General features: G+C 36.3%; 1 protein-coding gene across 2 annotated transcripts in view; it reads left to right on the top strand.

Annotated features, from left to right (window-relative positions):
* Positions 1-27705, top strand: part of DEUP1 (deuterosome assembly protein 1) — a 142955-nt gene that overhangs the window by 65603 nt on the left and 49647 nt on the right. For both annotated transcript variants that reach the window (XM_037841451.1, XM_037841452.1), the window contains exons 5-7: positions 9435-9569; positions 13432-13545; positions 15535-15777. In XM_037841451.1, the coding sequence (XP_037697379.1) occupies positions 9435-9569; positions 13432-13545; positions 15535-15777 (492 nt within the window). The remainder of the gene's footprint in view (positions 1-9434; positions 9570-13431; positions 13546-15534; positions 15778-27705) is intronic.

A 27705-nucleotide genomic window follows, 5' to 3' on the forward strand; every position in this document is an offset into this window, starting at 1 on the left:
GCTTTCTCTCCCTTTTTCTCCCTCTCAACCTGAGTGGCTCAGTGGAGAGAGCCTCAGCCATTTTCAGTACTCACACTCTGACCCAAACGGGTGGAGTTGGCAGAGTCAGAGAGACAAAGGAGATATTCAAAATGCAGAAGATAACTCCATAAGGGGGTGTATCTTCCCTAAGAGAAAGGAGGTAGGGCTCAGCTCAAGTGCCCACCCTCCCTTCAGAACTCAGACCCCAAGGCCTGGGGAAAAACAATCAATCCAGAAACAGCTTAACCTGAAAATTAAAGGGGCCACACCTCTTTACACCACTAGGGAGTGACAGGCTGACAAGTGCCAACTGCTGGGCAGGTTAGGAAAAGCACAACAGCTAGAGGCCTCACAGGAAAGTCTGTCAGTCTTCTAAGACACACCCTCAGGGAAACTTGATACTGAATATTTCCCCATTCTGAGACCTGAGGCCATTCTGGTCTGGAAAAATCTGATTGGGGTAATCAAGGAAACCAGATGCCTAGACAACAGAAAACAACAATTCACACTAGGAAAACAAAGGTATGGCCCAGTCAAAGGAAGAAACTTACATATCAATTAAGATGCAGTTGAGATATTGTTTCACTTTAATGAAACAATCTATTAAAGATTTTCAAAGAAATATGCTAAATCAAATCAAAAACCAAATCAATGAATTCAGGGAAGATATGGCAAAAGAGATGAAGGATATAAAGAAAACAGTGGGCAAACAATAAGGTACAAATCAAAAGTCTGAAGAAACAACTGGCAGCTATGGAAATGAAAGGCACAACACAAGAGATGAAAAACACAATGGAGACATACAACAGTAGATCTCAAGAGGCAGAAGAAAACACTTAGGAACTGGAGAACAAGATACCTGAAATCCTACACACAAAAGAACAGATAGTGAAAAGTATGGAAAAAATATGAGCAACATCTCAGGGAATTAAATGACAATATGAAGCACATGAATATAAATGTCATGGATGTCCCAGAAGGAGAAGAGAAGGGAAAAAGGAGCAGAAGCAATAATAGAGGAAATAATCAATGAAAATTTCCCATCTCTTATGAAAGATATAAAATTAAGGATCCAAGAAGTGCAGTGCACTCCAAACAGAATAGATCTGAACAGACCTATGCCAAGACATTTAATAATCAGATTATTAAATATCAAAGAGAAAGAGAGAATCCTGAAAGCAGCAAGAGAAAAGCGATCCATCACGTACAAAGGAAGTGTGATAAGACTATGTGCAGATTTCTCAGTAGAAACCATGGAGGCAAGAAGGAAGTGGTGTGATATATTTAGGATACTGAAAGAGAAAAACCACCAACCAAGAATCCTATATCTGGCAAAACTGTCCTTCAAATATGAGGGAGAGTTTAAAATATTCTCTGACAGACAATGAAAGAGTTTGTGAACAAGATACCTGCTCTACAGGAAATACTAAAGGGAGCACTACAGACAGATAGGAAAAGACAGGAGTGAGAAGTTTGGAATACAATTTTGGGTGATGGTAGCACAAAAATGTAAGTACACTGAACAAAGATGACTGTGAGTATCATTGAAAGAGGAAGATTAGGAGCATGTGGGACACCAGAAGGAAAGAAGGAAAATAAAGATTGGGACTGTATAACTTAGTGAAACCTACAGTGCTCAACAATTGTGATAAAATGTACTAATATGTTTTTACATGGGGGAGAACAAATGAATGTCAACTTTGCAATGTGCTAAAAATGGGGTATTGGGGAAAAAATACAATCAATGCAAACTAGAGACTGTAGTTAACAGAAACATTGTTTTATGCTCCCTTTAATGTAACAAAGGCAATATACCAAAGCTAAATGCCTGTAAGAGAAGGATATAAGGAAGGGATGTGGAACTCTTGGCATTGATGATGTTATCTGACTCTTTAATTATACTTTATTTCAATTCTGCCTTTTCTTTTGTTGCTTTTTAGTGTCATTTTTTTCTTTCTTTTTCTTTTTTTTTTTCTTTTTCTTTTTCTTTTGTCTCTCTACCTTCTTTGACTCTTCCTCCTTCTTTGTGGAAGTAATGGAGGTGTCCTTATACAGATAGTGGTAATGGCGGTGAATGCATAAATATGTGATTACACAGGCAACTACCCATTGTTTACTTAGGACAGAATGTATGGTGTATGAACAAAATCATCTTAAAAAAAATGGGTTGATGAAGAAACCTTGAGGGCACTATACTGAGTGAAATAAGTCAGACATGAAAGGACAACTATTGTATGATCTCACTGATATGAACTAATTATAATATGTAAACTCATAAACATGAAATATAGGTTACCAGGATATAGAACGAGGCTAACGAATGGGGAGCAGTTGCTTATTATGAGCAGAATGTTCAACTAGGTAGAACCTAAGTGTTTGGAAGTGGACAGAAGTGACAGTAGCACATTACTGGGTGAGAATAACTAACAGTGCTGAATGGTGTGAGAATGTGGTGGAAAGGGGAAGATTACAGTCATGTATGTTACCAGAAGGAAAGCTGGAGGTTGAAAAATGAGAATGTATTTAACAGTGAATCTTGTGGTGGAAAACATCCATGATTAACTGTACAAATATTAGAAGTCTCATTCATGAACTAGAACAAATGTATGACACTATATCTAGAAGTTAATAATAGAGGGGTATATAGGGAAAAAATATATACCTATTACAGACTATGTACTACAGTTAGTAGTATTTTAACATTCTTTCATCAACAGTAACAAATGTACTATACCAGTTGTGCCAGTTTGAATGTATTATGTCCCCCAAACACCATCTTTGATATAATCTTGTGTGGGCAGACATTACCAGTGTTGATTAGATTGTAATTCTTTGAGTGTTTCTTTGGAATGCGCCCCACCCAGCTGTGGTGGTGACTCTGATGAGATATTACCATGGAGGCATGGCCCCACCTATTCAGGGTGGGCCTTGATCAGTGGAGCTATATAAATAAGCTGACGGGCAGAGGGAACGCAGTACAGCCGAGAGTGAACTTTGAAGAGGCGCTACAGCCAAGAGGGACACTTTGAAGAAAGCACAGGAGCTCCAGATGAGAGACAGTTTGAAGATGGCCATTGAAAGCAGACTCTCTCTCCGGAGAAGCTGAGAGAGGACAAATATCCCAAGTGCAACTAAGAGTGACATTTTTGAGGAACTGCAGCCCAGAGAGGAACGTCCTGGGAGAGAGCCATTTTGAAACCAGAACTTTGGAGCAGACGCCAGCCACGTGCCTTCCCAGATAACAGAGGTTTTCCGGACACCATTGGCCATCCTCAGTGAAGGTACCTGATTGCTGATGTGTTACCTTGGACACTTTATGGCCTTAAGACTGTAACTGTGTAACCAAATAAACCCCCTTTTATAAAAGCCAACCCATCTCTGGTGTTTTGCATTCCAGCAGCATTAGCAAACTAGAACACCAATACTATGAGTCAGTAATGGAAGTGGGGAGGTTAGGGGTATGGGAGTATTTGATTTTTCTTTCTTGCTTTTATTTCTTTTCTGGAGTAATGAAAATGTTCTAAAAATTTGAAAAAAAAAAAAAAGAATTGTGGTGACAGATGCACAGCTGTGTGATGGTACCATGGGCAACTGATTGTGTACTTTGGATGACTGTATGATATATGAACAATTGCAATAAAATTGAATTAAAAAAGAAACAGGATGGTACTGGCATAAAGATAGATATACTGACCAATGGAATAGAACTGAGAGTTCAGAAACAGACCCTTGCATCTATGGACAATTGATTTTTGATGAGGCTGCCAAGTCCACTCAACTGGGACACAATAGCCTCTTCAACAAATGATGCTTGGAGAACTGGATATCTACATACAAAAGAATGAAAAAGGACCCCTATCTCATACCTCATACAAAAATTAACTCAAAATGGATCAAAGACCTAAACATTAGAGGTAAAGCCATAAAACTTTTAGAAGCAAATTTAGGGAAATATCTTAAAAATCTTGTGGTAGGAAGTGGTTTCCTAGACCTTAACCCAAAGTGCAAGCAATGAAAAAAGAAATAAATAAATGTGATCTTCTCAAAATTGAATACTTCTGTGCATCAAGTAGCTTTGTCAGGAAAGTAAAGGCAGCCTACTAAATGGGAGACGATATTGGGAAACCCCATATTGGATAAGGCTTTAATATCCAGAATATATAAAGAGATCCTGCAACTCAACAACAAAAAGACAACCCAATTTAAAAATGGGCAAAAGACAAGGATAGACACTTTTCCAAAGAGAAAATACAAATGACTTAAAAAAACATGAAAAGATGCTCAACTTCACTAGCTATTAGGGAAATGCAAATCAAAACCACAATGAGATATCATCTCATACCTACTAGAATGGCCATTATAAAAAAAAAAACAACCAAAAAACAGAAAACTACAAGTGTTGGAGAGGATGTGGACAAATAGGTACAGTTTTTCACTGTTGGTGTGAATATAGAATGGTGCAGCCACTCTGGAAGGCAGTTTGGCAGTTCCTCAGGAAGCTAAGTGTAGAATTTCTGTATGATCCAGAAATCCTGTTACCAGGTATATGCTAGGAGGAACTGAAAGCAGGGACAAGAACAGACATTTGCACACCGATGTTTATAGCAGCATTATTCAGGATTGCGAAGAGATGGAAACAGCCCATATGTTAATCAACTGATGAGTGGAGAAACTGCTATTTACATACAATGGAATATTATGCAACTGTAAGACAAAATAAAGTCATGACATGAAACATAGTGGATGAACCTTGAGGACATTATGTTGAGTGAAATTAGCAGAAACAAAAGGACAAATACTATATGGTCTCACTAATATCAACTAACTATAATGAGGAAACTCTGAAAGTTAACATTGACAACACAGGTTATCAGGAGCTAGAAAGAGGGTAGAGACTGGGCATTTGATGCTTAAGGAGTACAGAATTTTTAACAAGATTGATTGTAAAGATTCAGAAATGTATAGCACAATACCATCACACAGATGGTAGCACAATATTGTAAGTATAATGAAGGAAGCTGAGTATGAGTATGGTTGAAAGAGGAAGGCTAGGGGCATGTACAGCACCAGAAGGAAAGGTAGAGGATAAAAACTGGGACTGTATAACTTAGTGAAACCTAGAGTGGACAATGATGGTCAATAAATGTACAAATATAATAAAGTTTTTACATGAGTGAGAACAAATGTATGTCACCATTGCAAAGGGTTAAAAATAGGATGGTATATGGAAAAAATACAATTAATGCAAACTAGGGTCTATAGTTAACAGTAACATTGTAATATTATTTCATTAATTGTAACAATGGCAATACACCAAAGCTAAATATCCATAAGAGGGAGATATAAAAGAGGGGTATGGGATTTTTTTTCTCTTTTTTTTTTCTCTTCTTTCTTTGCAGAAGAAATGGAAATGCTCTTACAGATTGTAGTGGTGAATGCATAACTTTGTGATTATACCAGGGGCCACTGATTGTACACTTAGGATGGACTAGGTGTATGAATAGAACTGTTCAATAAATAAACAGAAAGATACAAGTGCTAGAGAAGATGTGGAAAGAGAGAGAGATACCTATTCACTGTTGGTAGGGAAGTAGATTGGTGCAGCCCATATGGAGGGCAGTGTGGCGGTTCCACAGGAGGCTAACTAATATAAGGTTGCCACATGGTCCTGCAATTCAGTGACTAGGTATATACTAGGAAGAAGTGAAAGCAGCGACATGAATAGACATTTGCACACTGGTGTTTATGGCAGCATTATTCACAATTGCTAATGGATGGAGGTGGCCAAGGTACATTAACTAATGAGCAGAAGGGCAAACTGTGGTGTATTCATACAAGAAATATTGTGTGGCTGCAGAAAGGAATGAAGTCGTGAGGCATGCAATGAGGTGAACGGACCTTGAGGACATTATGTTGAGCAAAATAAGCCAGAAATGAAAAGACCGATATTGTATGGTCTCACTAATATAAACTAACTATAATGAGCAAACTCTGAGAATTAAATTCAAGAGCATAGGATATCAGGAGATAGAAACTGGGCAGAGATTGGGCAGTCAATGATTAAGGAGTACAGAATGTTTAATGAGGCTCACTGTAAAGATTCTTAGATTGTAAACTCTTACAGCAAAATCACATTTACTCCTGAGTTTTAACTCTTATCACTAAATTCTGAGGTGTTATGCCTTTATGTATAACCTGGTAGTTCCCTGGAGCTTTAGGTATCTCTGTGACACCTGAGACTTAGACTTAGATTTCTGCAGCCATGCAAGTCAGCATTACTCCATATAGCAACTGTCAGAGAAGCTGAAAAAGAGATCAGACTTCAATTAGAGATATGAATGAAGCTCATCTTAATTAGGACTAAGGTAAACCCAAATACAGGGTAAAGGATGATATTACTGGTATTTTAAAATGTCAACTTCTGTGTGAGACCAAAGGAAGAGATGTTTATTTTGTCCAAAATTTAAATTTTCTGTAGTACCCTATCTGATTTAACCTCTCTGGTCAGTTTATTTTAACAACCTAATTACATGGAACCTAGAATAGGGATTGGGATCATGTTATTCTGTACAGGTTATTGTAATACTCTGATGCATTCCAGAGTATTTTGGGCAGAAAATATAAAACTATTTGCAAAGTCCTTTGAGGGACTGGAGAAAAAATGTGGAACTATTAAACCTCCCCCACCTGGGGAATTTCTTATATTTTCTCAGTCATTAGGGACTCCCAATTTAATAAGCCAAGCCCTCAACCTTGATGCTTGCCCTTATGAAACTTATTTTTGTAATGACCAATCTAAGCCTACTTGTAATTTTCTCTAAGAGTCATCCCCAGAGAACCTCTTTTGTTGCTCAGATGTGGCCTCTGTCTTGAAGCCAAACTCTGCAAATAAACTCACCACCTTCCCCACTACGTGTGACATGACTCCCAGGGAAGAGCCAGGCCCTGGCATCTTGGGATTGATAATGCCTTCTTGACCAAAAGGGGGGAGGGAAATGAAACAAAATTAAGTTTCAGTGGCTAAGAGATTTCAAATAATGTTGAGAGCTCATTCTGGAAGTTACTCTTAGGCAAGTTTCAGCTAGATATTGCAAATTGAATAGTATGCCAAGCCCCAACCAACAGCATTCTTGAAAACCCTAAAGAATACCCTGGGCTCTATCTAAGACTCTAAAATTTTTACTTATTAAGTTTATTTTTTCAGAAACTTAAAGTCCCCAGATGGCTCCTATGGCAGATAAGCCCTGAAACCCAGAAGAACCAGTCTCTTCAAGAACATCAGCCAGTTTCATTCTTCTACCTCATAATGTTGGCACCCCTTTACAGCATGAAGAAGTTAGAATGGTCATGGCCTAGATATCCCTGAAGACTGAGAGAACGATCAAATGAGAGGGAGGAGGTGTTACCAAGAAATTAGGATTTAACAAATGTTTATGACTACTGACTCATTATATAGATACTTCTTTTTAGTTTCTAGTGTATTAGAATAGCCAAAAGGAAATACCTGAAATTGCTGAACTGTGATCCAGTAGCCTTGATCTTTGATGACTGCATAACTATATAGCCTTCATGTTGTGTGTGATTATAAAATTCTTGTGTCTGACACCCCCTTTATCCAGTGTATGGGTATATAAGTAATAAAGACATGCATGAAAAAAAAAGTTAAACATAGAGTTACCGTATTTCCCAGTAATTCCACTCCTAGGTGTGAGAACAGAAAAATAGGTCCACACATAAACTTTTATACAAATGTTCATGGTACCACTACTCATAACAGCCAAAAGATGGAAATAACCAAACGTCCATTAATTGATGAAAGGATAAATAAAATATGGTATATCCAAGCAATGAAATATTATTCAGCCATAAAAGAGAATGAAGTACTGATACATGCTACAACATGAATGAACCTTGAAAACATTATACTACGTGAAAGAAGCCAGACACAAAAAAATTACACATGTTGTATAATTCCATGTATATGAAATATCAAGAATAGGCAAATCCTTAGAGACATAACATAAAGTAGTGCTTGCCAATAGCTGAGGAGAGGAGGGAATGGAGGTTAGGGCCTAATAGGTATGGGGTTTCTTTTGGGTTGATGAAGAAAATCTGGAACTAGACAGTGGTGATGGTTGCACAACTCTGTGAATATACATAAAGTCTTTAGTATACCTAAAGTCTTTAGTATACCTAAAAACCTTTAGGTACACTTTAAAAGGGGGAATTTTATGGTAGATGAATGATATCAATGAAAAATTTACAGCATGAGTGGCTACATTAATATCAGATAAGTAGACATGATTGTTCATAGCAGTTTTATTTGTAGTAGTCAAAAACTAGAAACAACCAAAATGTCCCTCAACAGGTAAATGGGCAAACAAACTTTGGTACATCCGTACTAGGGAATACTACTCCATAATAAAAAGGAGCGAACTATCGATACATGTACCAGCTTGGATAGCTCTCAAGAGCATTATGCTGAAAAAAAACAAGCCATTTTCTTTTTATATTCCCATTTTGACAAAATTATAGAGCTGAAAACAGATTAGTGTTGCCAGGGCTTAGGGATGGTGAGAGTTAGGGGAATGAGTGTGACTATGAAGGCATAGCACAAGGAAGATTTTTATGGTGATGGAATCATGACTGTGGTTACACAAATCTACATATGTGAAAAATTGGCACAGAACTATGCACAAATATTGTACCAATATCAATTTCTTGTTCTTAATATTCTACTAGAGTTACATATGATATAAATACTGGGGGAAACTGAGGAGAGGTAACACAGGACCTCTCTGTAATATCTTTGCAACTTTCCATGAAGCTATATTTCAAAACAAAAATATTTTTAAAAATTGAATACAGTTATATGGAAATTTCCTCACATATGTTGATAAATTATGCTGCATTTAATCTATTATTTGAAGATAGAATAAGAAATGGAAAAAAATAAGAGCATAAATTATAAAAAATTATTGGCACTTAAGTTTATTTGTATGCTTTTAATTAAATATTTGGTTTTCTTCATTAAAGTATAAATTGGTTATTTCATAGATTGAATTACTGAAATTAAAATTATCAGCACAAGATGGCACTAAATAAAAGAAAAAACCTTGTTTTTTTGAATTGTGAGCTTTGCTACAGAGTTAAAACAAAACTGAACAAAACATTTATCAAGTGAATCATTGTTTAACTGTGCAGTTAATGAAGTCCCAGATTAACATGAAAGCTGACTCATGTTCAGCTCCAATAATTTAGTTTTAATAACTGGTTCTATCTTCACTAATTGGAACATTTAAGCTTTACTGCATTTTCTAATTATGACTTACATTTTCAAAGAGGTACATAAGAAATCAAGTTAGAAATAACTGATAATAGTAAAAAATGTTCCCATTCTCTATTATTTACAGTTTTCCAAGCTGACAAATAGCTTTGAAAAACTGAGATTACACCAGATGAAACAAAACAAAGTTCACCGAAAAGAATTATCACAACCCAAAGAAGAAATACCATTTGAAATGAGCAATTTGAACCAGAAATTAGAGGTGAGATATATTTTCTTAGATTCTTCATGTGTATTAAAGATTGATTTTTGCTGTTGTGGGCTGTTTGCCTCTAGTGTACACATTGGCGTGTACAGCTGTGATGACAAACACCATTACAAATTAACTTTTCTTTGAACATGTTGAATGAAATTGAAGGATAGCTCTGGGGTCAGTTAAAGAGACTATCTAATAAATCTTTTAATGGCTGTTTAACTATTAGGTACTTAAATCCCAATGAAGCCTCATAACGGTTTTCAGAATGGGGCTTGAAGTTTCAGGGTTTTTTTGTTTGTTTGTTTTTTTCTTTTACAACTGTAGTGCTACTCCAGTTTAGTCATGCCACATCTTCCAGAATTTCTAAAATCTTGGTCTCTAAAAGGTTTCACTGTGTCACAGATGTACTTATCCTTATCCCCTCAGCCTTGCACTGTTTCCAACCTTGAGAAAACTAAACCACCTTTTTCCCCCCATGCTCTTCAGCATTCCTGTTACAAGGTATGTAATAGCAGGTAGATTTTACCATGAATTCCTATTACGGTAATACTTTGGGAGTTCTGTAGGGGAATCCCCAATTATTTTTGAATGGACTCCAAGATGACCCTTTTCATGCTATTCCAACCTAATTGCTCTCTCCAGCCCTAAGCCCCAGTGCCTGTTTTTACTTAAAGTCATCTGAAAAATTAATGTGTAAGAGATGGACTATTCCAGTTTTAATCTAAATCTAAGCATATTTTTCCCTTGGAACAAGGAAACACTGGTATAGTAATAGAGCAATGGGAAGCAGCATGTACTTGTAGAAAGAATATGACCATTTATAACTTGTAACAGGGCCTGACTGACTCACTTATTTGCCCTGTAACCTTTAGACAAGTTGGTAACCTCAGAAAGATTCCTTTATTTCATCAAAAACTGGGGTTTAAAATACCTTATAGGTGATACTGTGGTTATGGAAGGAAGACACCCCCCCCCCCACACACACACACACACGTACACTGATATATTTAGGGGTGAAAATATAAGAGGTCTGGAAGTTGCCTTAAAATACTCCAACAAAGCATCCACAGACCTTGTTTGTAACTCATGGATGATTTCATGTGGTTTGAGTAATTGTTTGCATACTTGGGTCTCCCTCACCCATTAGACTGTAAACCCCTCAAGGGCCAGGACCAAGTCTTATTTGGCATTGAGTTTTTCAAGTGCCTCCTTACAGCAGGGACCAATAAATGTTTGTTGTATTGAAGTGGAAAACAAAATCAGTGATAAGGAGTAGGGAGATAGGTGAAATAAGTACGAACAAAATTGACAGTAGTTGAAACTGGGTGGAGGGTATATGGGGGTTTTTTTTACTCTATTTTATGTTAGTATGGAAATATTCATAATAAAAAATTTAAAATATCTTACAGGAAGAGTGTGCAGAGTCCTTGACATTAGTAGCCACTAAAGAAATGTTAGTTCCATATCCCAATATTTAGTAGAAGGATTTTTTAAAAAATCTAAAAATGTAGGTGTCACTAGAAACTTTAATCTTAATGACCTTGACTCACTGTCAATATTAAAGACCCAGAAAAAATTTTTTTAGCCATGCAGAACTTACTCTGCAGCCCTGGGCAAGTCTGAAGCCTGGGCTGGCACCTCCAGTCCATGAAAAAAAAAAACCTTGTAAAGCTCTCCAGGTCCCTAAGCTCTCTATTCCCTGCATGTTTCCATAACTATGTATGATGTGCTGTGTATAGTGTCCCTAGTCTTGAACCAGTACATCTATTATGATGTAGGAAGCCAGCACTGTTGTAAGCTCTTGCTGATTTGTCTGTGACACACATTTCTAGCCTTGCTTGGCCTCATTTTTTAATCTCTTGTAGAATCTGTGAGGAGTTGAAATTAGTGTCCTTGACTCCTCCTAAAGGATGCTGGGGAATATTTATTTTCAAGATTATTTGATGATGTTAGGTAGGTGATGCTAAATATTAGTATTACCTGAATATTATGACCTGCTTAAATTAACTTTGCCCAAATTGTGACTTCTGACTCCCAGGACTCCTTTCTAAATTAAAAGTAAACAGAAATTATTTTTATCTTGAGTGTATTGATTTGAAAATGTTATCTATTTTCCACTAGAGCATAGTTTTGTAAATTTGTCACTATTGCTGAGGTGACAAATTTTCATTTACCTAATTTTTATATTGTTGAATGTCAGAATCAAGGTCAATACTTTAAATGGACTGTCTCCATTTATCCTAGTAAACATTATTTATCATAAGGGATTATTATGATAAATAATATTTAAAAGGGGTTCTCTAACCTTAGTACCCATCACTCAATTGCAGATGACTTTTAATTACTGTAAAAGTCTCCTAATCTATAGCCTTCCTTAACTGATTTTTTTGGGACTTGTAGATTTATGAAATGAAATTTCCCCATACGTTTCTCTATAGAAAATGCAAAATGCCATGTTCTTCTCATTTTAAGCAAGATGTAGCTTTCATTCTCTAAATCAGCATAATTTTCCAGCATAGCCAATCTAGTCATTTCAGCCATCTTCAAAACAATACAAATCACTGACCAAATGAACTATGTTCCAATTTTATATATTATAGAGATGGCTGAAATAATCACAACATCCTCTTCATGGCTTTTATGTGATACTATTATTGTACTTATCATACTGTAAAATTATTTCTTAACATGTACATTTCCCTAGCTTCACTATATATTCTTTGACTTTTTTCCTTTCAAAAAAATTATTTTAATCGTGCAATATTTCCAAATTCTTTTCTTTCCTATCGCTGTCACAGGGTCTGGTAGACACTAGGTGCTCAATAAGTATTATTGAACTGATGATCAGATGTATCAATATATTCATGCCATATACCTATATGCAATAATATGCTTGGCAGCTATGGAGTGTATTTCTAACCATGTTTTTTCTATGCAAGATTTAGTGAGAAATGTTTAAATTCCAGGGAATATTAATACCATGCTTTTGTTTGTACATTTATGGAATATAAGTGGCATCTAGCACTTTGCCAGGTAGTGTGAGTGATACAAAAGTAATAAAATACACAGTCCTTAAGTTGCTTACAGCCTGTACAGAAACAGAAGACATTGACCAACCCTAGGCAAAACTGGGAAGCAGTGAAGTTCATCTTTGGCATTGTCAAAGCCATATCCTCTCTCATGCTATTAAGTTGTGAACAGATGTTCACACTCTATGAATATACTACCTGAGCAAAAACTTGAAGAACTGAGCATGCTGTATCAGGTCAGTTCCACTTCTTTCCCAGGTGAGCCCTAGTACAGTTGGTACTGCCTAAATGAGGGCTAAAATGCCTTTTCTGTTACCAAGATAGAGTTGATCTTGGCTTCACTTTGGATGACAGCTTTGAAAGCCACAAGAGGACAAGGTCACTAAATAAGTCAGAGTCCCACCTCCTAAAAAACCCAAAGAAACAGGTTTGGTGATTGAGTGTAGAGAATGAAAGAGGAGGAAAACTTCTGGTGTCAGCCCAGAAAACAGGAAGAACTAGTTGGTGCAAAAAGTTGTTTGACACTCCCTTATTAGTAATCAGATTCATTATCAGAGAGACTTTTTATGTTTTCAACAAATAAAATGCTTAATGTTTCTATATGAGTATTAAGTTGTAAATTCCGTATGTTCCTAGAAAAACTTAGATGATGTATCTAGAAATAAATCCAAGCTATAATTGATACTTTCTTTTGTTTCCTACTAGGGAAAGGATGCAATTACTTTTTTTTTTTTTCTCAGAATGAAGATGTACAAATGAAAGAAGCCCTCTTCATTGTGCTTTAAAATGAATAGTTTTCTTCAATTTATGTTTGTCCCTTCCCCTTTTTTTTCTTAAAGGAATTTAGAGCAAAGTCAAGAGAATGGGACAAGCAAGAAATACTGTATCAGACTCATCTGGTTTCTTTAGATGCACAACAAAAATTATTATCTGAGAAGTGTAATCAATTTCAGGTATACCTTAAAAATATCCTCAAAATTAGAAGAAATTAGAGGTTAAATATTAGTATCTTTGCCATTCAGTATGTAATCTGTTTACAGAGAGGAATGCCAACTAAGGGAAAATACCCCAGCAGGGCAGGCCCAACACTGGATAAAGTCACAAGTGCATGAAATATTTGTGATGGTGAATTCATTTTACTCTACATGTACCAAAGTATGGTTCTATTAAAAATTTTCCATTGTTATTATGTCATTAAATAACATACATTGTTGCATTCCCATGGGCAAGGCACTTAGAAGGCCTGATTGCTGGGTCCTTGATGTTAAGCACCTTACAGCCTAGATATGAAGATAATACATACACATTTTTACATATAATTAATGACAACTGAATGGAAAAGATCCAAATCCTTTTGGAGTTCAGAGGAGTAAGAGAAAACTTGGGCTGAGATAGTCAGAAAATGTCCTCCAGCAGAGGTGGGACTTGGCCTGGCCCTTGAAGAATGGATATATTTTTAAACAAGGGGGAAGGTGTTCCAAGTGGTGGAAATAACATGAGCAAAGTCAATGAGGCAAGAGAGCAAAAGGTGACTTTTGGGAATGGAAAATGGACCAATTGGCTGGGAGTTCAGGTGGGAGGTGGGGAGAGGTGGTGGGCAGTGAGCCTGGAAAGGTGAGTTGGGTCCAGGTTGTAATAGGCCCTAAAGGCTTGGCTAAGGAACTTGGACTTTTTATTAAAGCCATTAAGAAACTAATTAAGTTTTTGTTTGATATACTTATTTTTCATTCTTTGTTTAATTAAATTACTTGAATTACATAAGTTCTACATGCTCTCCAAATTCAGCAATACAAAATAACATAATGTAAAATTAATAACACCCTCTCCTACTCCATTCTTACCCACTTAATGTAAACACTGTTGACAGTTCAGTGTTTATTGTTCCATACTTTGATTTTGTATGACCATGTAAAATATGTGTGTTTTTGTGTATGATTTATATATTTCCTTTTTAAAAAATTGCTTTTTTACATAATAATAAACCACAGCCATCCTTTCAAGTCATTACATAAAATTCTACTTAATTCTGCCCGATATTTCATAATATGACTATACCAAATTCTTTCAATCATTTCTGTATTGATGAACATTCAGATTGTTTCCAGGGTTTTTGCTGTTATAATATTGTAACAAATATCATTATACATAAATCTTTAAATTCTAATACTTTCACTTTGTCATATAAAAATCCCAGAAATGATTGTTGAATAAAAGGGCATATACATTCAAATTTGTAATACATAGTAGCAGTTTACTTCCCAAAAAGTTATAGTAATTTATAATTCCTGAAGAGTCTATGGGGGTACCCACACTCTCACCAGCAGTCTTCTGATTTTCACCAACTTAACAGACAAATAGTAATAGCAGTTTGAATTACTTTCCATTCCCCTGACAACTTGTAAGGCTGAGCCTTTCTTCATGTTTCTTAGCCTTTTTCATTTCCTCATCTGTGAATAGCTTCTTCATAAACTTAATCCATTTTTCTTTCGTGTTGTTTGTCTTTGTCTTATCGATTGGTAGAATTTTATATATATTAGGACTTATTACTCCTTGTTATAGGTGTAAACTTGTTTCTAAATTCCAATTATTTTTGTTTTATTTTATTTATTTTTTGGTCATAGAGACTTTTCAACTATTTTGTAATCAAATCTATAATTGTCCTTCTTTCATAGCATCTAGATTTTCTTGCTTGCTTAATAAGACCACCCTATCCCTAGTCCCCCACCCTATCCTGCATCTTTGCTCCAAGGCAAAGATTTTCTCTTTATGCCATCTGAAATGCAGGTTTAAGAACAAAGACAAGACTTAATTACAAAGGGCCAAACTACATTATCTAATAACATTTTAATATGTTTTCCTAATTCTTTTCTGTCATTCTTGAATTTTATATAAGCTTAAATACAATATTCTTCATCTAATTTTATAGTTTTCATATTTTTCAGAAACAGGCACAAAGTTACCAGACTCAACTAAATGGTAATAAACAGTGCATAGGAAGCAGCAGCTCTGAAATTCCTCGGTTGATATGTGAACCAGATCCCAGTTGTGAAACCAATGAAAAAGATGAGTTCATTATTGAAAAATTAAAGTCAGCTGTGAGTGAAATCGCATTCAGCAGGAATAAGCTACAAGATGAAAATCAGAAGCTCTTACAAGAACTAAAAATGTACCAAAGACAGTGCCAGGTGAAGATTTTTTTTTAATTTTTCAACTGATATTGGCCATGAAGTAAATAAATGGATTAGAAAGCTAATTTTCTATTACTTCTGTAAATTAAGTTTATATTTCCTTTTAGTAAGTAATTCTTAATTGATGAGTAAATTCAATAATCCCATATGTTCTTTATCCCACTAGGATGCCCTTTGGTTGTGCAGCAGCATAATACTAATTATCAGTGCAGTATAACAGCACTCACTTCCAGACATGTATGCCTAAAACCATGCCCTTCTACCCAACCCCTGTCCCCTATTCCCTCTGAGTTTGTTCTTCTTTGACTCATAGGAAACCTGGGTTACAGGTCCAAGAAATCATTTAGGGTTTAACAATCTGATGAGAAGTATGGGAGTCCACCCCTGTAATATATCACTGCTAACTTTATCTAACCATAATTTACCAAACAGTAGCTTAGAGTTCTTTTAGGTAACTTCCACATTGGCAGATGTGACTCATGGCTTTTCCAAGCACTAATTTTTTTCTCAACAAGCTTCCTTCCTTCCCTTTTCTTTCCTCCCTCCCTTCCTTCCACCCTTCCTCCCTCCCTCCCTTCCCTCCCTTTTTCTCTGGCAATGTTATAAAGCATGCATAAAATTGGTCATCACTGATTTCTTTACTACATATGTATTTCTTATTCACAGATCCCTGAGTTACTTAAGACACACATTCCCATTCTAGGTTTCATCTCTCACCTCCAAGCATTCAGCCTCTTTTGAACAATTTCTCTGTGACAAGTGGCCCGTTTCTTGGCCCTACTCTGTTCCCTCCCCAGGCTCAGATACACTTTTTCTTAACTTTTATTTTGTCATAATTTCAAACTTACAAGACAGTTGCAAAAATAATACAAGCCCCATACAGAGAACGCCAACATACCCCCAAACCCCAGATACCCAGATCCACCAATTTTAACATTTTGTTACCCTTGCTGTATCATCCTATCTAGCTATCAATCCATCGTCTATCTATCATCTATCTTACCTGAACATTTGAGAGCAAGTTGTACACATTCTACTCCTAGAACTAATAGTACTTCCATGTAAATTTCCTACAAACAAGGATATTAAATGTAGCTATCAAATTAGCATTACTATAAAGCCTACATTCTATATTACAACTTTTTCTTATATCATTTTAAGCCTTTTCTCCTCCATTCTTAGATCCCATCCAATACCACCTATTGCATCTATGTGTCATTATTTATTTAGTTTCTCTTTTTTTCTTTTACAATTTTGGAAACATATATACAACATAAGTCTTCCCAACCTAACCCCTCCCAAGCATACTATTCAGTGAGATTAATCACATTCACAACGTGGCAGAAGCCTCACCACCATCCATTACTAGAACTTTTCTTTCACCCTAAACAGAAACAATATACTCATTTAACATTAACTCTCCATTTCCCTTGCACCTAATTTCTGACTCTATGAGACTGCATATACTGATATTTTCTTTGTAGTTACCATAGGGCTTAAATTTAACACCCTCAATAAATAACAATCTCATTTTGTTTGATACCAATGCAACTTCAATAGAATACATAAACTATGTGCCTGTACCCCTTTGTTCCTCCACCTTTAAGTAGTTCTTGTCAGAAGTTACATCTTTATACATTATGGGTCCAAAGCCATTGATTCATCATTACATTTTATGCATTTTACCTTTTGGATCCTATAGGAAATAAAAAGTGGAGTTACAAAAAAAAATACAATAGTACTAGTATTTATATTTATTCAGGTCATTATCTTTATTGGAGATCTTTATTTGTTCATGGGATTTCAGTCAATTGTCTACTGTCCTTTCCTTTCAACATGGAGAACTCTATCATTTCTTGTAGGGCCGGTCAAGTGGTGATGATCTCCCTCAGCTTTTGTTTATCGGGGAACATCTTAATCCTACTTCATTTTTGAAAGACAGTTTTGCTGGATATAGAATTCTGGGTTGGTAATTTTTTGCTTTCAGCACTTTAAATATGTCATCCCACTGCCTTCTTGCTGCCATCATTTCTGATCATTTAATCTTAGTAAGGCTCCCTTGTACATGACATGTTGCTTCTCTTTTCTGGCTTTCAGAATTCTCTCTTTATCTTTGACCTTCAAAACTTTGATTATAATATGCTGTGGTATTAGTCTATTTGGATTTATCCTGTTTGGAGTTTGTTGAGTGCCTTGGATGTGTATATTCACATCTTTCATTAAATTTGGGAAGTTTTCAGCCATTATTTTGAATGTTCTCTCTGCCCCTTTCTCTCTTTCTTCTCCTTCTGAGATTCCCATAAGCATATATTTATATGCTTTGTGGTGTCCCATAAGTTCCTCAGGCTCTGTTCACTTTTCTTCATTCTTTCTTTGTTCTGCTCCTCCAACTAGTTGTTTTCAATTGTCTTATCATCAAGTTCACTTATTCTTTCTTCTTCCAGCCCCAATATGCTGTCGAATCCCTCTAGAGCATTTTCAATTTCTTTTACTGTGATCTTTAGGTGTTTGGTTCCCTTTCATAATTCCCATCTCTTTATTGATATTCTCTTTGTGTTTATCATTTTCCTGATTTCCTTTAGTGCTTTTTCCATGTTTTCCTTTAGCTATTTGAGCATATTTAGGACAATTTTTTTTTTATTAAATTCAGTTTTATTGAAATACATTCACACACCATACAGTCATCCATGGTATACAATCCACTGTATTTAGGACAATTTTGAAAAAAGAGTCTTTATCTGGAATGTCCCAGGTCTGATCCTCCTCACTGTTAGCTTCTAATGCCTTAATTTTCTCCTTTGCCTTTCTTTATATGAAACATGGGAGCAATGTAATCTTATGTTAAAACATGGATATTTTGACATTTTAATGTGTTATTGCTGGAACTTAGACTCTGAGGCATCAGCTAGCATAATAACAGAGCTTTTCTTACCAGGAGCTAATAAAAAGGAAAAAAAAAGTCAATCAGAAGATTGACTTGTGTGAGTGCTCTCCTTCAGAGCTTGCCCATATAATGAGTTTAGAGAATAGCTTCAGGCCAAAGCATAGCAGTCTCCCAGGTCCTTTCTGCACAAGTGTCTTGTCTTGGACATGTGTGTATGGACCTAGGAACTCCCCCATTTACACAGATACTCTAGGAAACAGTTTTCTCACAGTCCCAGGCACCACACTGTATGTCCTACAGCCAGCAATCCCTTGCCCCAGGCAGCCAACTTGATTGATCTCCTACAGTGCTCTGTAGGAGAGCTCTGTGAGCTGCCTTCTACATGCAGGGCAAGTTCTGGGACAGCAAGTCTGTGACAAATATCCTGGTTCTGTCTGTAGGCTGCTACCAGAGAGATTGGCCAGACATATGTGTTCCCAGTGTGTGTTTGAGGTTTACTCTGCACCCTCCAGAACCGAGACCAGGAGCCTGCAGTGGGAGTATGGGCCAGCTTTGCACTGAGCTGGTGAGGGGATGTTGGAGGAGCCAGCCAGGGTATCAGCAGATCCTACTGCTGTTAAGCTGCCTTTTTCTTGATTCAGTGCTCACCCTATTACTGCAGTCTTTTAACTGTTTGGGGAGGCTTTGAGAAAGATGTCTCTGCCAGTTGTTGCTGGTTGTTCAGAGCTCTGTGGGAGGGCTTGGGCAAGATGGTGGCATAGAGAGGAGTGGAAGCTAAGTAGTCCCCCTGGAACAACTAAAAAAAAACCAGAAACAACTAGTAAATAATCCAGAATAACTGCAGGGGGACAAACGAGACCATCCACTCATCATACACCAACCTGAATTGGGAGGAATGCCCAAGATCACAGCATAAAATCTGTAAGTAAAACCTGCGGATCCAAGTCGCGAGACCCCTCCCCCATAGCCCGAGCTGCAAAGCCTCTATGGTGCCAGAGAGAAGCTCTCTCCCAGGAAGCGAATATAGCTCAGCTGAGCTCCAACTGGGGTTTTAAGTAGCGAGTGTGAACTGCTCACTACAGGTAAGAATCCTCAAAAAACAGACAGAGGCTTTGGGTGACAACTGACCTTGGAGAGCTGGAGGGTCACCTTGGACTAGGTCTGAAGGGGACTATCTGTTTCTTTTTTGGCTCAGTGGAGAAAGCCCCAGTCATTTTCAGTTTCCAGGGCTGTGACTCAGAGAAGGGTGGAGATAGCACAAGCAGAGAGAGAGACCATTGAAATGCTAATGACCACCCCCTAGGGGGTCTATCTTCTCTAAGAGGAAAGGGGGGGCCCTTTCTATTCAGAACCAGATCCCAGAGCCTGGGGGAACATGTCCACACCTCCTCACACCAGTCAAGAATTATAGGCTAACAGGCATCACCTGCTGGGCAGAAAAGCACAGTGACCTGAGGCATCACAGGGTGGAGAAATTTTCTAAGACACACCCTCAGGGAAACCAGATACTGAATATTTCTTCCCTCTGGGACCTGAGCCTGTTCTTGTCTGGGAAAACCTGATTTGGATAACCAAGGAAACCGTGCCTAGACAACAGAAAATTACAACCTACACTAAGAAAAACAAAGTTATGGCCCAGTCAAAGGAACAAACGTACACTTCAACTGAGATACAGGAATTTAAACAACTAATGCTAAATCAATTCAAAAAGTTTAGAGAAGATATTACAAAAGAGATAGAGGCTGTAAAGAAAACACTGGGCATACCTAAGGCAGAAATCGAAAGTTCAAAAAAACAACTAGTAGAATCTATGGAAATGAAAGGCACAACACAAGAGATGAAAGACACAATGGAAACATACAACAGCAGATCTCAAGAGGCAGAAGAAAACACTCAGGAACTGGAGAACAAAACACCTGAAAGCCTACACGCAAAGGAGCAGATGGAGAAAAGAATGAAAAAATATGAGCAACGTCTCTGGGAACTTAAAGATGAAACAAAGTACAATAATGTACGTATCATTGGTGTCCCAGAAGGAGAAGAGAAGGGAAAAGGGGCAGAAGCAATAATAGACGAAATAATTAATGAACATTTCCCATCTCTTATGAAAGACTTAAAATTACAGATCCAAGAAGCGCAGCGTACTCCAAACAGAAGAGATCTGTATAGGCCTACGCCAAGTCACTTAATAATCAGGTTATCAAATGTCAAAGACAAAGAGAGAATCCTGAAAGCAGCAAGAGAAAAGCGATCCATTACATACAAAGGAAGCTTCATAAGACTATGTGCAGATCTCTCAGCAGAAACCATGGAGGCAAGAAGGAAGTGGTGTGATATATTTAAGATACTGAAAGAGAAAAACCGCCAACCAAGGATCCTATATCCAGCAAAGCTGTCCTTCAAATATGAGGGAGAGCTCAAAATATTTTCTGACAAACAGACAATGAGAGACTTTGTGAACAAGACACCCGCCCTACAGGAATTACTAAAGGGAGCACTACAGAGTGATAGAAGACAGGAGTGCATGGTTTGGAACACAATTTTGGGAGATGGTAGCACAACGATGTAAGTACACTGAACAAAGATAACTATGAATACAGTTGAGAGAGGAAGGTGGGGAGTATGTGAGACACCAGAAGAAAGGAGGAAAGATAACAACTGGGACTGTGTAACTTGGTGAAATCTAGAGTGTTCAACAATTGTGATAAAATGTACAAATATGTTCTTTTACAAGGGAAAACAAGCAAATGTCAACCTTGCAAGGTGTTAAAAATGGGAAGGCATTGGGGGAGGGATGCAATCAACATAAACTAGAGACTGTAACTAATAGAATCATTGTATTGTGCTTCCTTTAATATAACAAAGGTGATATACCAAGGTAAATGCAGATAAGAGGGGGGGATAGGGGAGGCATGTTAGACACTTGACATTGGTAGTATTTTCTGATTCTTTACTCTACTTTGATTTAAGGTTATTTTTCCTTTTGCTGCTTCCTAGCTGTCATTTTTTTTTCCTCTTTCTTTTGCCTCTCTACCTTCTTTGACTCTCCCTCCTGTCTTGTGGAAGAAATGTAGATGCCCTTATATAGATAGTGGTGAAGGTGGTGAACACATAAATATATGACCATACAGAGAACCGTCGATTATTTACTTAGGATGGAATGTATGGTGAGTGAAAAAATCCATATAAAAAAAAAATGGGTTGATGACAAAACCTCGAGGGCAATATACTGAGTGAAATAAGCCAGACACATACGGACAATTATTGCAGGGTCTCACTGAGAGGAACTAATTATAATATGTAAACTCATAGACATGAAATATAAGGTACCAAGATATAGGACGTGGCTTAAGAATGGGGATCGGTAGCTTAGTATGAGCAGAATGTTCAACTAGGATGAACTTAAATGTTTGGAAATGAACAGACATGTCGGTAGCAAGATGTGAGAATAACTAACAGTGCTGAATGGTGTGTGAATGAGGTGGAAAGGGGAAGCTCAGAGTCATATATGTCACCAGAAGGAAAGCTGGAGGTCAAAAGATGGGAATGTATAAAACTGAATCCTATGGTAGGCAATGTCCATGATCAACTGTACAAATACTAGAAATTGCTTCCATGAACCAGAACAAATGCATGACAATACAATTAGAAGTTAATAATAGAGGGGCATACAGGGAAGAAATATATACCTGTTGCAAACTATATACTACAGTTAGTAGTATTTCAACATTTTTTCATAAACAGTAACAAATGTACTATACCAACACTACGAGTCAACAATTGAGGGGGGTTGGTTAGGGATAGGGGAGGATTCGAGTTTCCTTTTCTTTTTTTCTTTTTTCATCTTTCACTTTATTTCTTGTCTGGAGTAATGAAAAGTTTCTAAAAATTGAACAAAAATTAAGTGTGGTGATGGATGCACAGCTGTATGAGGGTACCCAGGGGCAAGTGATTGTACACTTTGGATCTTTGGATAATTGTATGGTATCTGAACAATCCCAATAAAAATTTAAAAGGAAAAAAAAAAAAAAAGCTCTGTGAGAGGACAGAGCCCTGAATCTTCCCACTTTGCCATCTTGACAGGGGCCTTACATACATTTTTTGAGGTCACTATCTGAGCACACTTCCCACTTCCCTCTGCCCCAGGATCTTCTGCCACTTAAACTCGCAGGGCCACTTCTTAGTACTGGGCCACCTCTTCATTCCCCCACCCTGCCATGTTCTATATGGAATTATATAAGGGATTAGTCCATTGACCCCTTTCTCTGCCAGCATTTGCTTTTCCCCTATGTTCCTCTTCTCCCAAGTTTGTGAGGGGACAGAACACAAGGCTCTCAGCTTCTTCCATTCCTTGGTATTTCTCAAAGAAGTACAACCTTCCTCCCTTCATCTCCCCCATCCTAAATTCCAGCTTTGTTTGGTGGGGAGAAGGGGCAGTGAGAGTGGAGGGATGGGGAGTGGGAGTATTCTAATACATGTAAGAATACAGATCTGGTTAAACAAACAAGCCAAGTCAAACCCCAAATACTAAACATAAGCCAGAAAAATTCTAGAAATAGAAAAGGTATTGGTGGTTTTTCTGGCTTGGCCGTAATATAAATGAGATTAGCTCTTCGGTTCTGCTCTAAAGGTTGTCCAGGTGGCTTCTGGTCTTCATCTTGATGGTCAGCACACCTGGTCCTGTTTGAGCTGAGCTTGCATCACTGCTGATTCTGATGGAATTCTCTCCTTCAGAAGCTATTTCCCATTCATCTTCCTGAGTACAGGACTACTGGCCATGACTGCTGGCCCTAGGTCAAAGAGAATTTATATTCTGAGCTGTCTTGGTACTGCTGTCGTCTACACCAGGATAACACTCAATAAGTAAGGAGATTATTTTCTGGGTACTTCCTGAATGTTCTCCCCCCTGGTTTCAGGTCACCCTGCACTGACTAAGAAGTGCTCTGCTTTGTCTCTTCTTGAGGATTTTTGGCTCTAGCTCCTAAAAATCTATTCTTTACTCAGACCTATTTTTCTCTGTTCTTTTTCAGTTTGTCTGAAATATTTAATTAGCTAGCTCAATTACTAAGTCAGGTTCTTCCTTTCAGTGAGGCTCAACTTCTTCTCTGGCATCAGTTTTTACTCTCTCCTAACACAATTCTATTTTGACCTATCTATGGCATCCAAGAGCATCCTCTTCTTTTTAGGCTGAGGTTCAGCTTTTGTCTTCAGCTCCCTGTAGCATAGAAGTGGGTACTCTACACCTGTATTCCTAGAAAGAGCCTCTGTTCTTTCTTGGCTGCCTGGCTGACTTTCTCTGTAATGTTTCCTTGACCACCCCCACTTTCTCCTCCTTAGAACTTTATCTTTTATACTTTTTCAGAAAGTAGATGGAGAGTCTTGTTAAAAGAAAGAATGAAGCAAATAAAGGAAAAGTGCACATGAGTAACATTAATAAACTTAACATTCCCAGGTCGGTTACCCTCTCCACCATCCATCCAAGTAAATGCCTTAAGCCTGTGCTTCTCACACTTTTCACTTTTAACCCTTCTAACTCAAGTCCAACAGGATATGACTCCCACTGCCCATAATTTCAACAAACTTCCAGGAGCTTACATATACTCCTAAGAATGCTCTGTGGGTTGCCTGGGTTAAAGAATGGCCATGGACTCACTTTTATTCCTCCTTATGTATGTATATATTAAGGATGACAAACAATGTACTTAATAATTTATTAATGTTCCTGAGTATATACTCACAAAATAAAACCTAGCTATTCATAGAAGTCAATATAATTTGGAAATATTTATATTAAAGGTTATGAAACAACAGTATTAATTGCCTAATTGTTTAAATCAGTGGTGCTCTACTGGGTGATTTTGCCCCAGTAGAGACATTTGGCAATGCCTGGGTATCACATTTTTGTCACAACTGGGGGAGGGTGCTACTGGCGTCTCCAGGGTTGAGGCCAGAGCTGCTGCTAAGTGTCCTACAATGCACAGGACAGTCCCCACAACCAAGAAGGATCTGGCCCAAATGTCAGTAGTGCTGAGGCTGAAAAACTGCTTTAAATTTTGAAATAATTTTTTTCTCATATTTTCCTACGGTAATTCTCTAACTCTAATTTGTAATGTTTCTTTACTTAATGACAAATTTTAATGTAACTGATATTTATATGAATCCACTGATTTCCATCAGAAAGTTTATAAAAATTACATTTTTACAATTTTTTTATTTAAAAAATATTTTAGTTATCCTTGCTATCTAGCAACATTAATAAATTTAAACTAAGACTCTCCATTTTATATTTTATAAAAGAATCACTTGTATTAAAAAGCAAACCAAATTATTCTGGAACATGTTTTACATGCAAAAAATCTGTGATAGTCTTATTGAAGATTTTTGAAAAGTAATTTGGTTCAAAAAATTCAAGGTGTCATTCTGGGCAAGATTTCTAGTCCTAAGAAAAACACTAAAGTATTTTTATCTTTTTAGTAAAAAATGATGAAAATAATCCTTTTCTGTAGCTTTCCTTCTGTTTTATTTCTGGATTTTACTTATATTTCAGTCTTTTGCTTCATGATAAATACTAAATGAGAAGATAGCAATAATTTATTATTTGGTAGTTAATTTGAAGGTCCAAAACCAGATCCTATCAAACCATAGGTAAATTTATAACTAAGCAGATGGCCCTTAAACTTGCTTTACAAAATTTATATTTTTACAAATGGGAAAAATTAAAGGTAAATAATACTGAAAATAGTATATGTATTTAGAAAGAAGTTTCTCTTTTTTTGCCAAACTGTCATATTACATAGTGTTCCACATTTTGCACATAAATGTAAAAAGACAACTATTTCCATTTGAATTACTGTCACTTATTGTATATAAAATTCCCTTTAGCTTACAACACACTTTCATGCCAGATGTATCTTAATTTTCATAGGAATCACATCTTCTCACTTGTCTTTCTACAACCTTGAAATGTCATTATATATATTAATTCCATTGCAGATATTTATTGAGTATGTTACACTACACTCATATTTTTTAAATGTGCAACATTTCCCACTGGAATTTAATGACAAAATTAAATTTTTCTGCATTTTTTTCCTATTATCTATGCAAAAAAAGTTCACTTCCTTTTTTGTTTGTTTTTATCATGGATCATTAAGATACTGGAGCAGCACTGTACAATAGAAATATAATGCAGGCTACAAATATAGTTTAAATTTTTCTAGTAGCTACATTTTTAAAAGTTAAAAGTAATTGGTGAAGTTAATGTTAATATATTTTATTCTATCTAATATATATCAAAAATATTATTTCAACATGTAATCAATATAAAAACTATTAATGAGATATTTTACATTTTTTCTCATGCTAAGTCTTCAAAATCTGGTATGCATTTTACACTTACAGCATATCTCAATTTGGATGCTAAATATTCATCAGAAATACCTGATCTGTATTTAGATTTCACAAAATTTGCAGTTGAAAAGTAGATTTACATACCTAAGTTGTTCCAAACAAACTTGAAAGTGTTCCAATAACTGAATCATGTACCAAAGAATCGTTTTTCCTGAATATTCATGTCAACATTGATGAATAATTGATTTGACTTTGATGTAGAAGCCTATTGATTTCAAAACTACGTCTAAGTTAAATAAATTCACTAATTCTTGTGCCAACTCAGTATTATTAACACTGAATTCAAAAGGGTATCTGAAAAACAACTCTAAATTTATCAATATCAACAAAGCCTTCAAATTTTTCTTGTACTTTTGCAGCCAATTTACATAATGCTGTCAGTTAAAATTAAAATCTTATGCATATTTAGTAATGTTAGAAAAATGTGTCAAGTCATTATTATTTATTTGTATCATGAAATGTTGTAATTTTAACATAAATTCTTGTATCCATGTAGCTAGGTTACAAACAAGCTTTTTCTTTCCCTGGAACTTCAAATTTAGCTTGTTCATACGCAATATAATGTTGAGAAAATGAAAGTTATGGGGCCAATTTTTTGTCTTTATTTAATATTTGACAAGCATTCCTTTTGTTTCAAGAAAATCTTGGAGTTAACAGTGCAGAAAATCTTTGTCAAACTCTTCTATGGTTCAGACAATAAGCTTTTGCAAAGAACACAAGATTATTATTTTCATGATTCCTTGTTTTTTCAACAATTCCATGCACCAGTGCCAATTCATAGCATTTGCATATATATGCTGAATAATTTTACCAGCAATATCCATGGCATGTTTCATAGAATATGTTCCAGAAAACTGAGCACAAAGATTGTGGATATATATCATAGAGTGGAATAAAGCAATAAGGGAAGCATCATTTTCTTGTTTAAAATGACAATATAGCTGGGTTTTTGACCTAACAAAACTGGAGCATCATCTGTGATAGAAACTAATTCTTTTCAAATCTAGCTGAAACTCTTCTTTGACAGACAAATATTCAAAAATATCTATGCCATGGGTTTTATTTTTTAAGGCCACAAATTGACAATATATCTTCATAAATTCAGAAGTTCTTTGAGAGAAAACATACCCAAAGTATTAATTGGGTAGTCTCATGTTGCATGATTCATCTAAAGCTACAGAAAAGTACTTGTAATTTTTAACATTTCGACTGAGTTGATCTTTGATTTGTTGATGATATTATATTCTACAGGCAATTATTTGGTGGCCTAATTGAGGATGTTCCACAGTTTGCAAAATATCTTTTTTGTATTTTCCTCATGATTTTCTAACAAAATTTCCATATTTTACTAGATATCCCACTAAAAGTGTCTTTCTTTTCTGTGGAAGAATCCAAGTCAATTTATAGCTAGCCAAAATTAAACCTCAGATCCTGTTAAGCATAGTTTAAAATATTTTGTTGGACATTTACTTGTGATTTCAGGTGACTAATTTCATCTAATCTTTTTTGACTTTTGAGCGGAAACTTCTTTTCACATTCAATAAGTACTTACTGAAAATGTCTTTTAATATTGCCTACTTTATCTTTTTTTACATTAAAAAACAGCTTTTTTAATTTGGGAAGGATTCGCA

The sequence above is a fragment of the Choloepus didactylus genome, chromosome 6 (assembly GCF_015220235.1).
Source record: "Choloepus didactylus isolate mChoDid1 chromosome 6, mChoDid1.pri, whole genome shotgun sequence".
In the NCBI taxonomy this organism is placed as follows: Eukaryota; Metazoa; Chordata; class Mammalia; order Pilosa; family Megalonychidae; genus Choloepus; species Choloepus didactylus.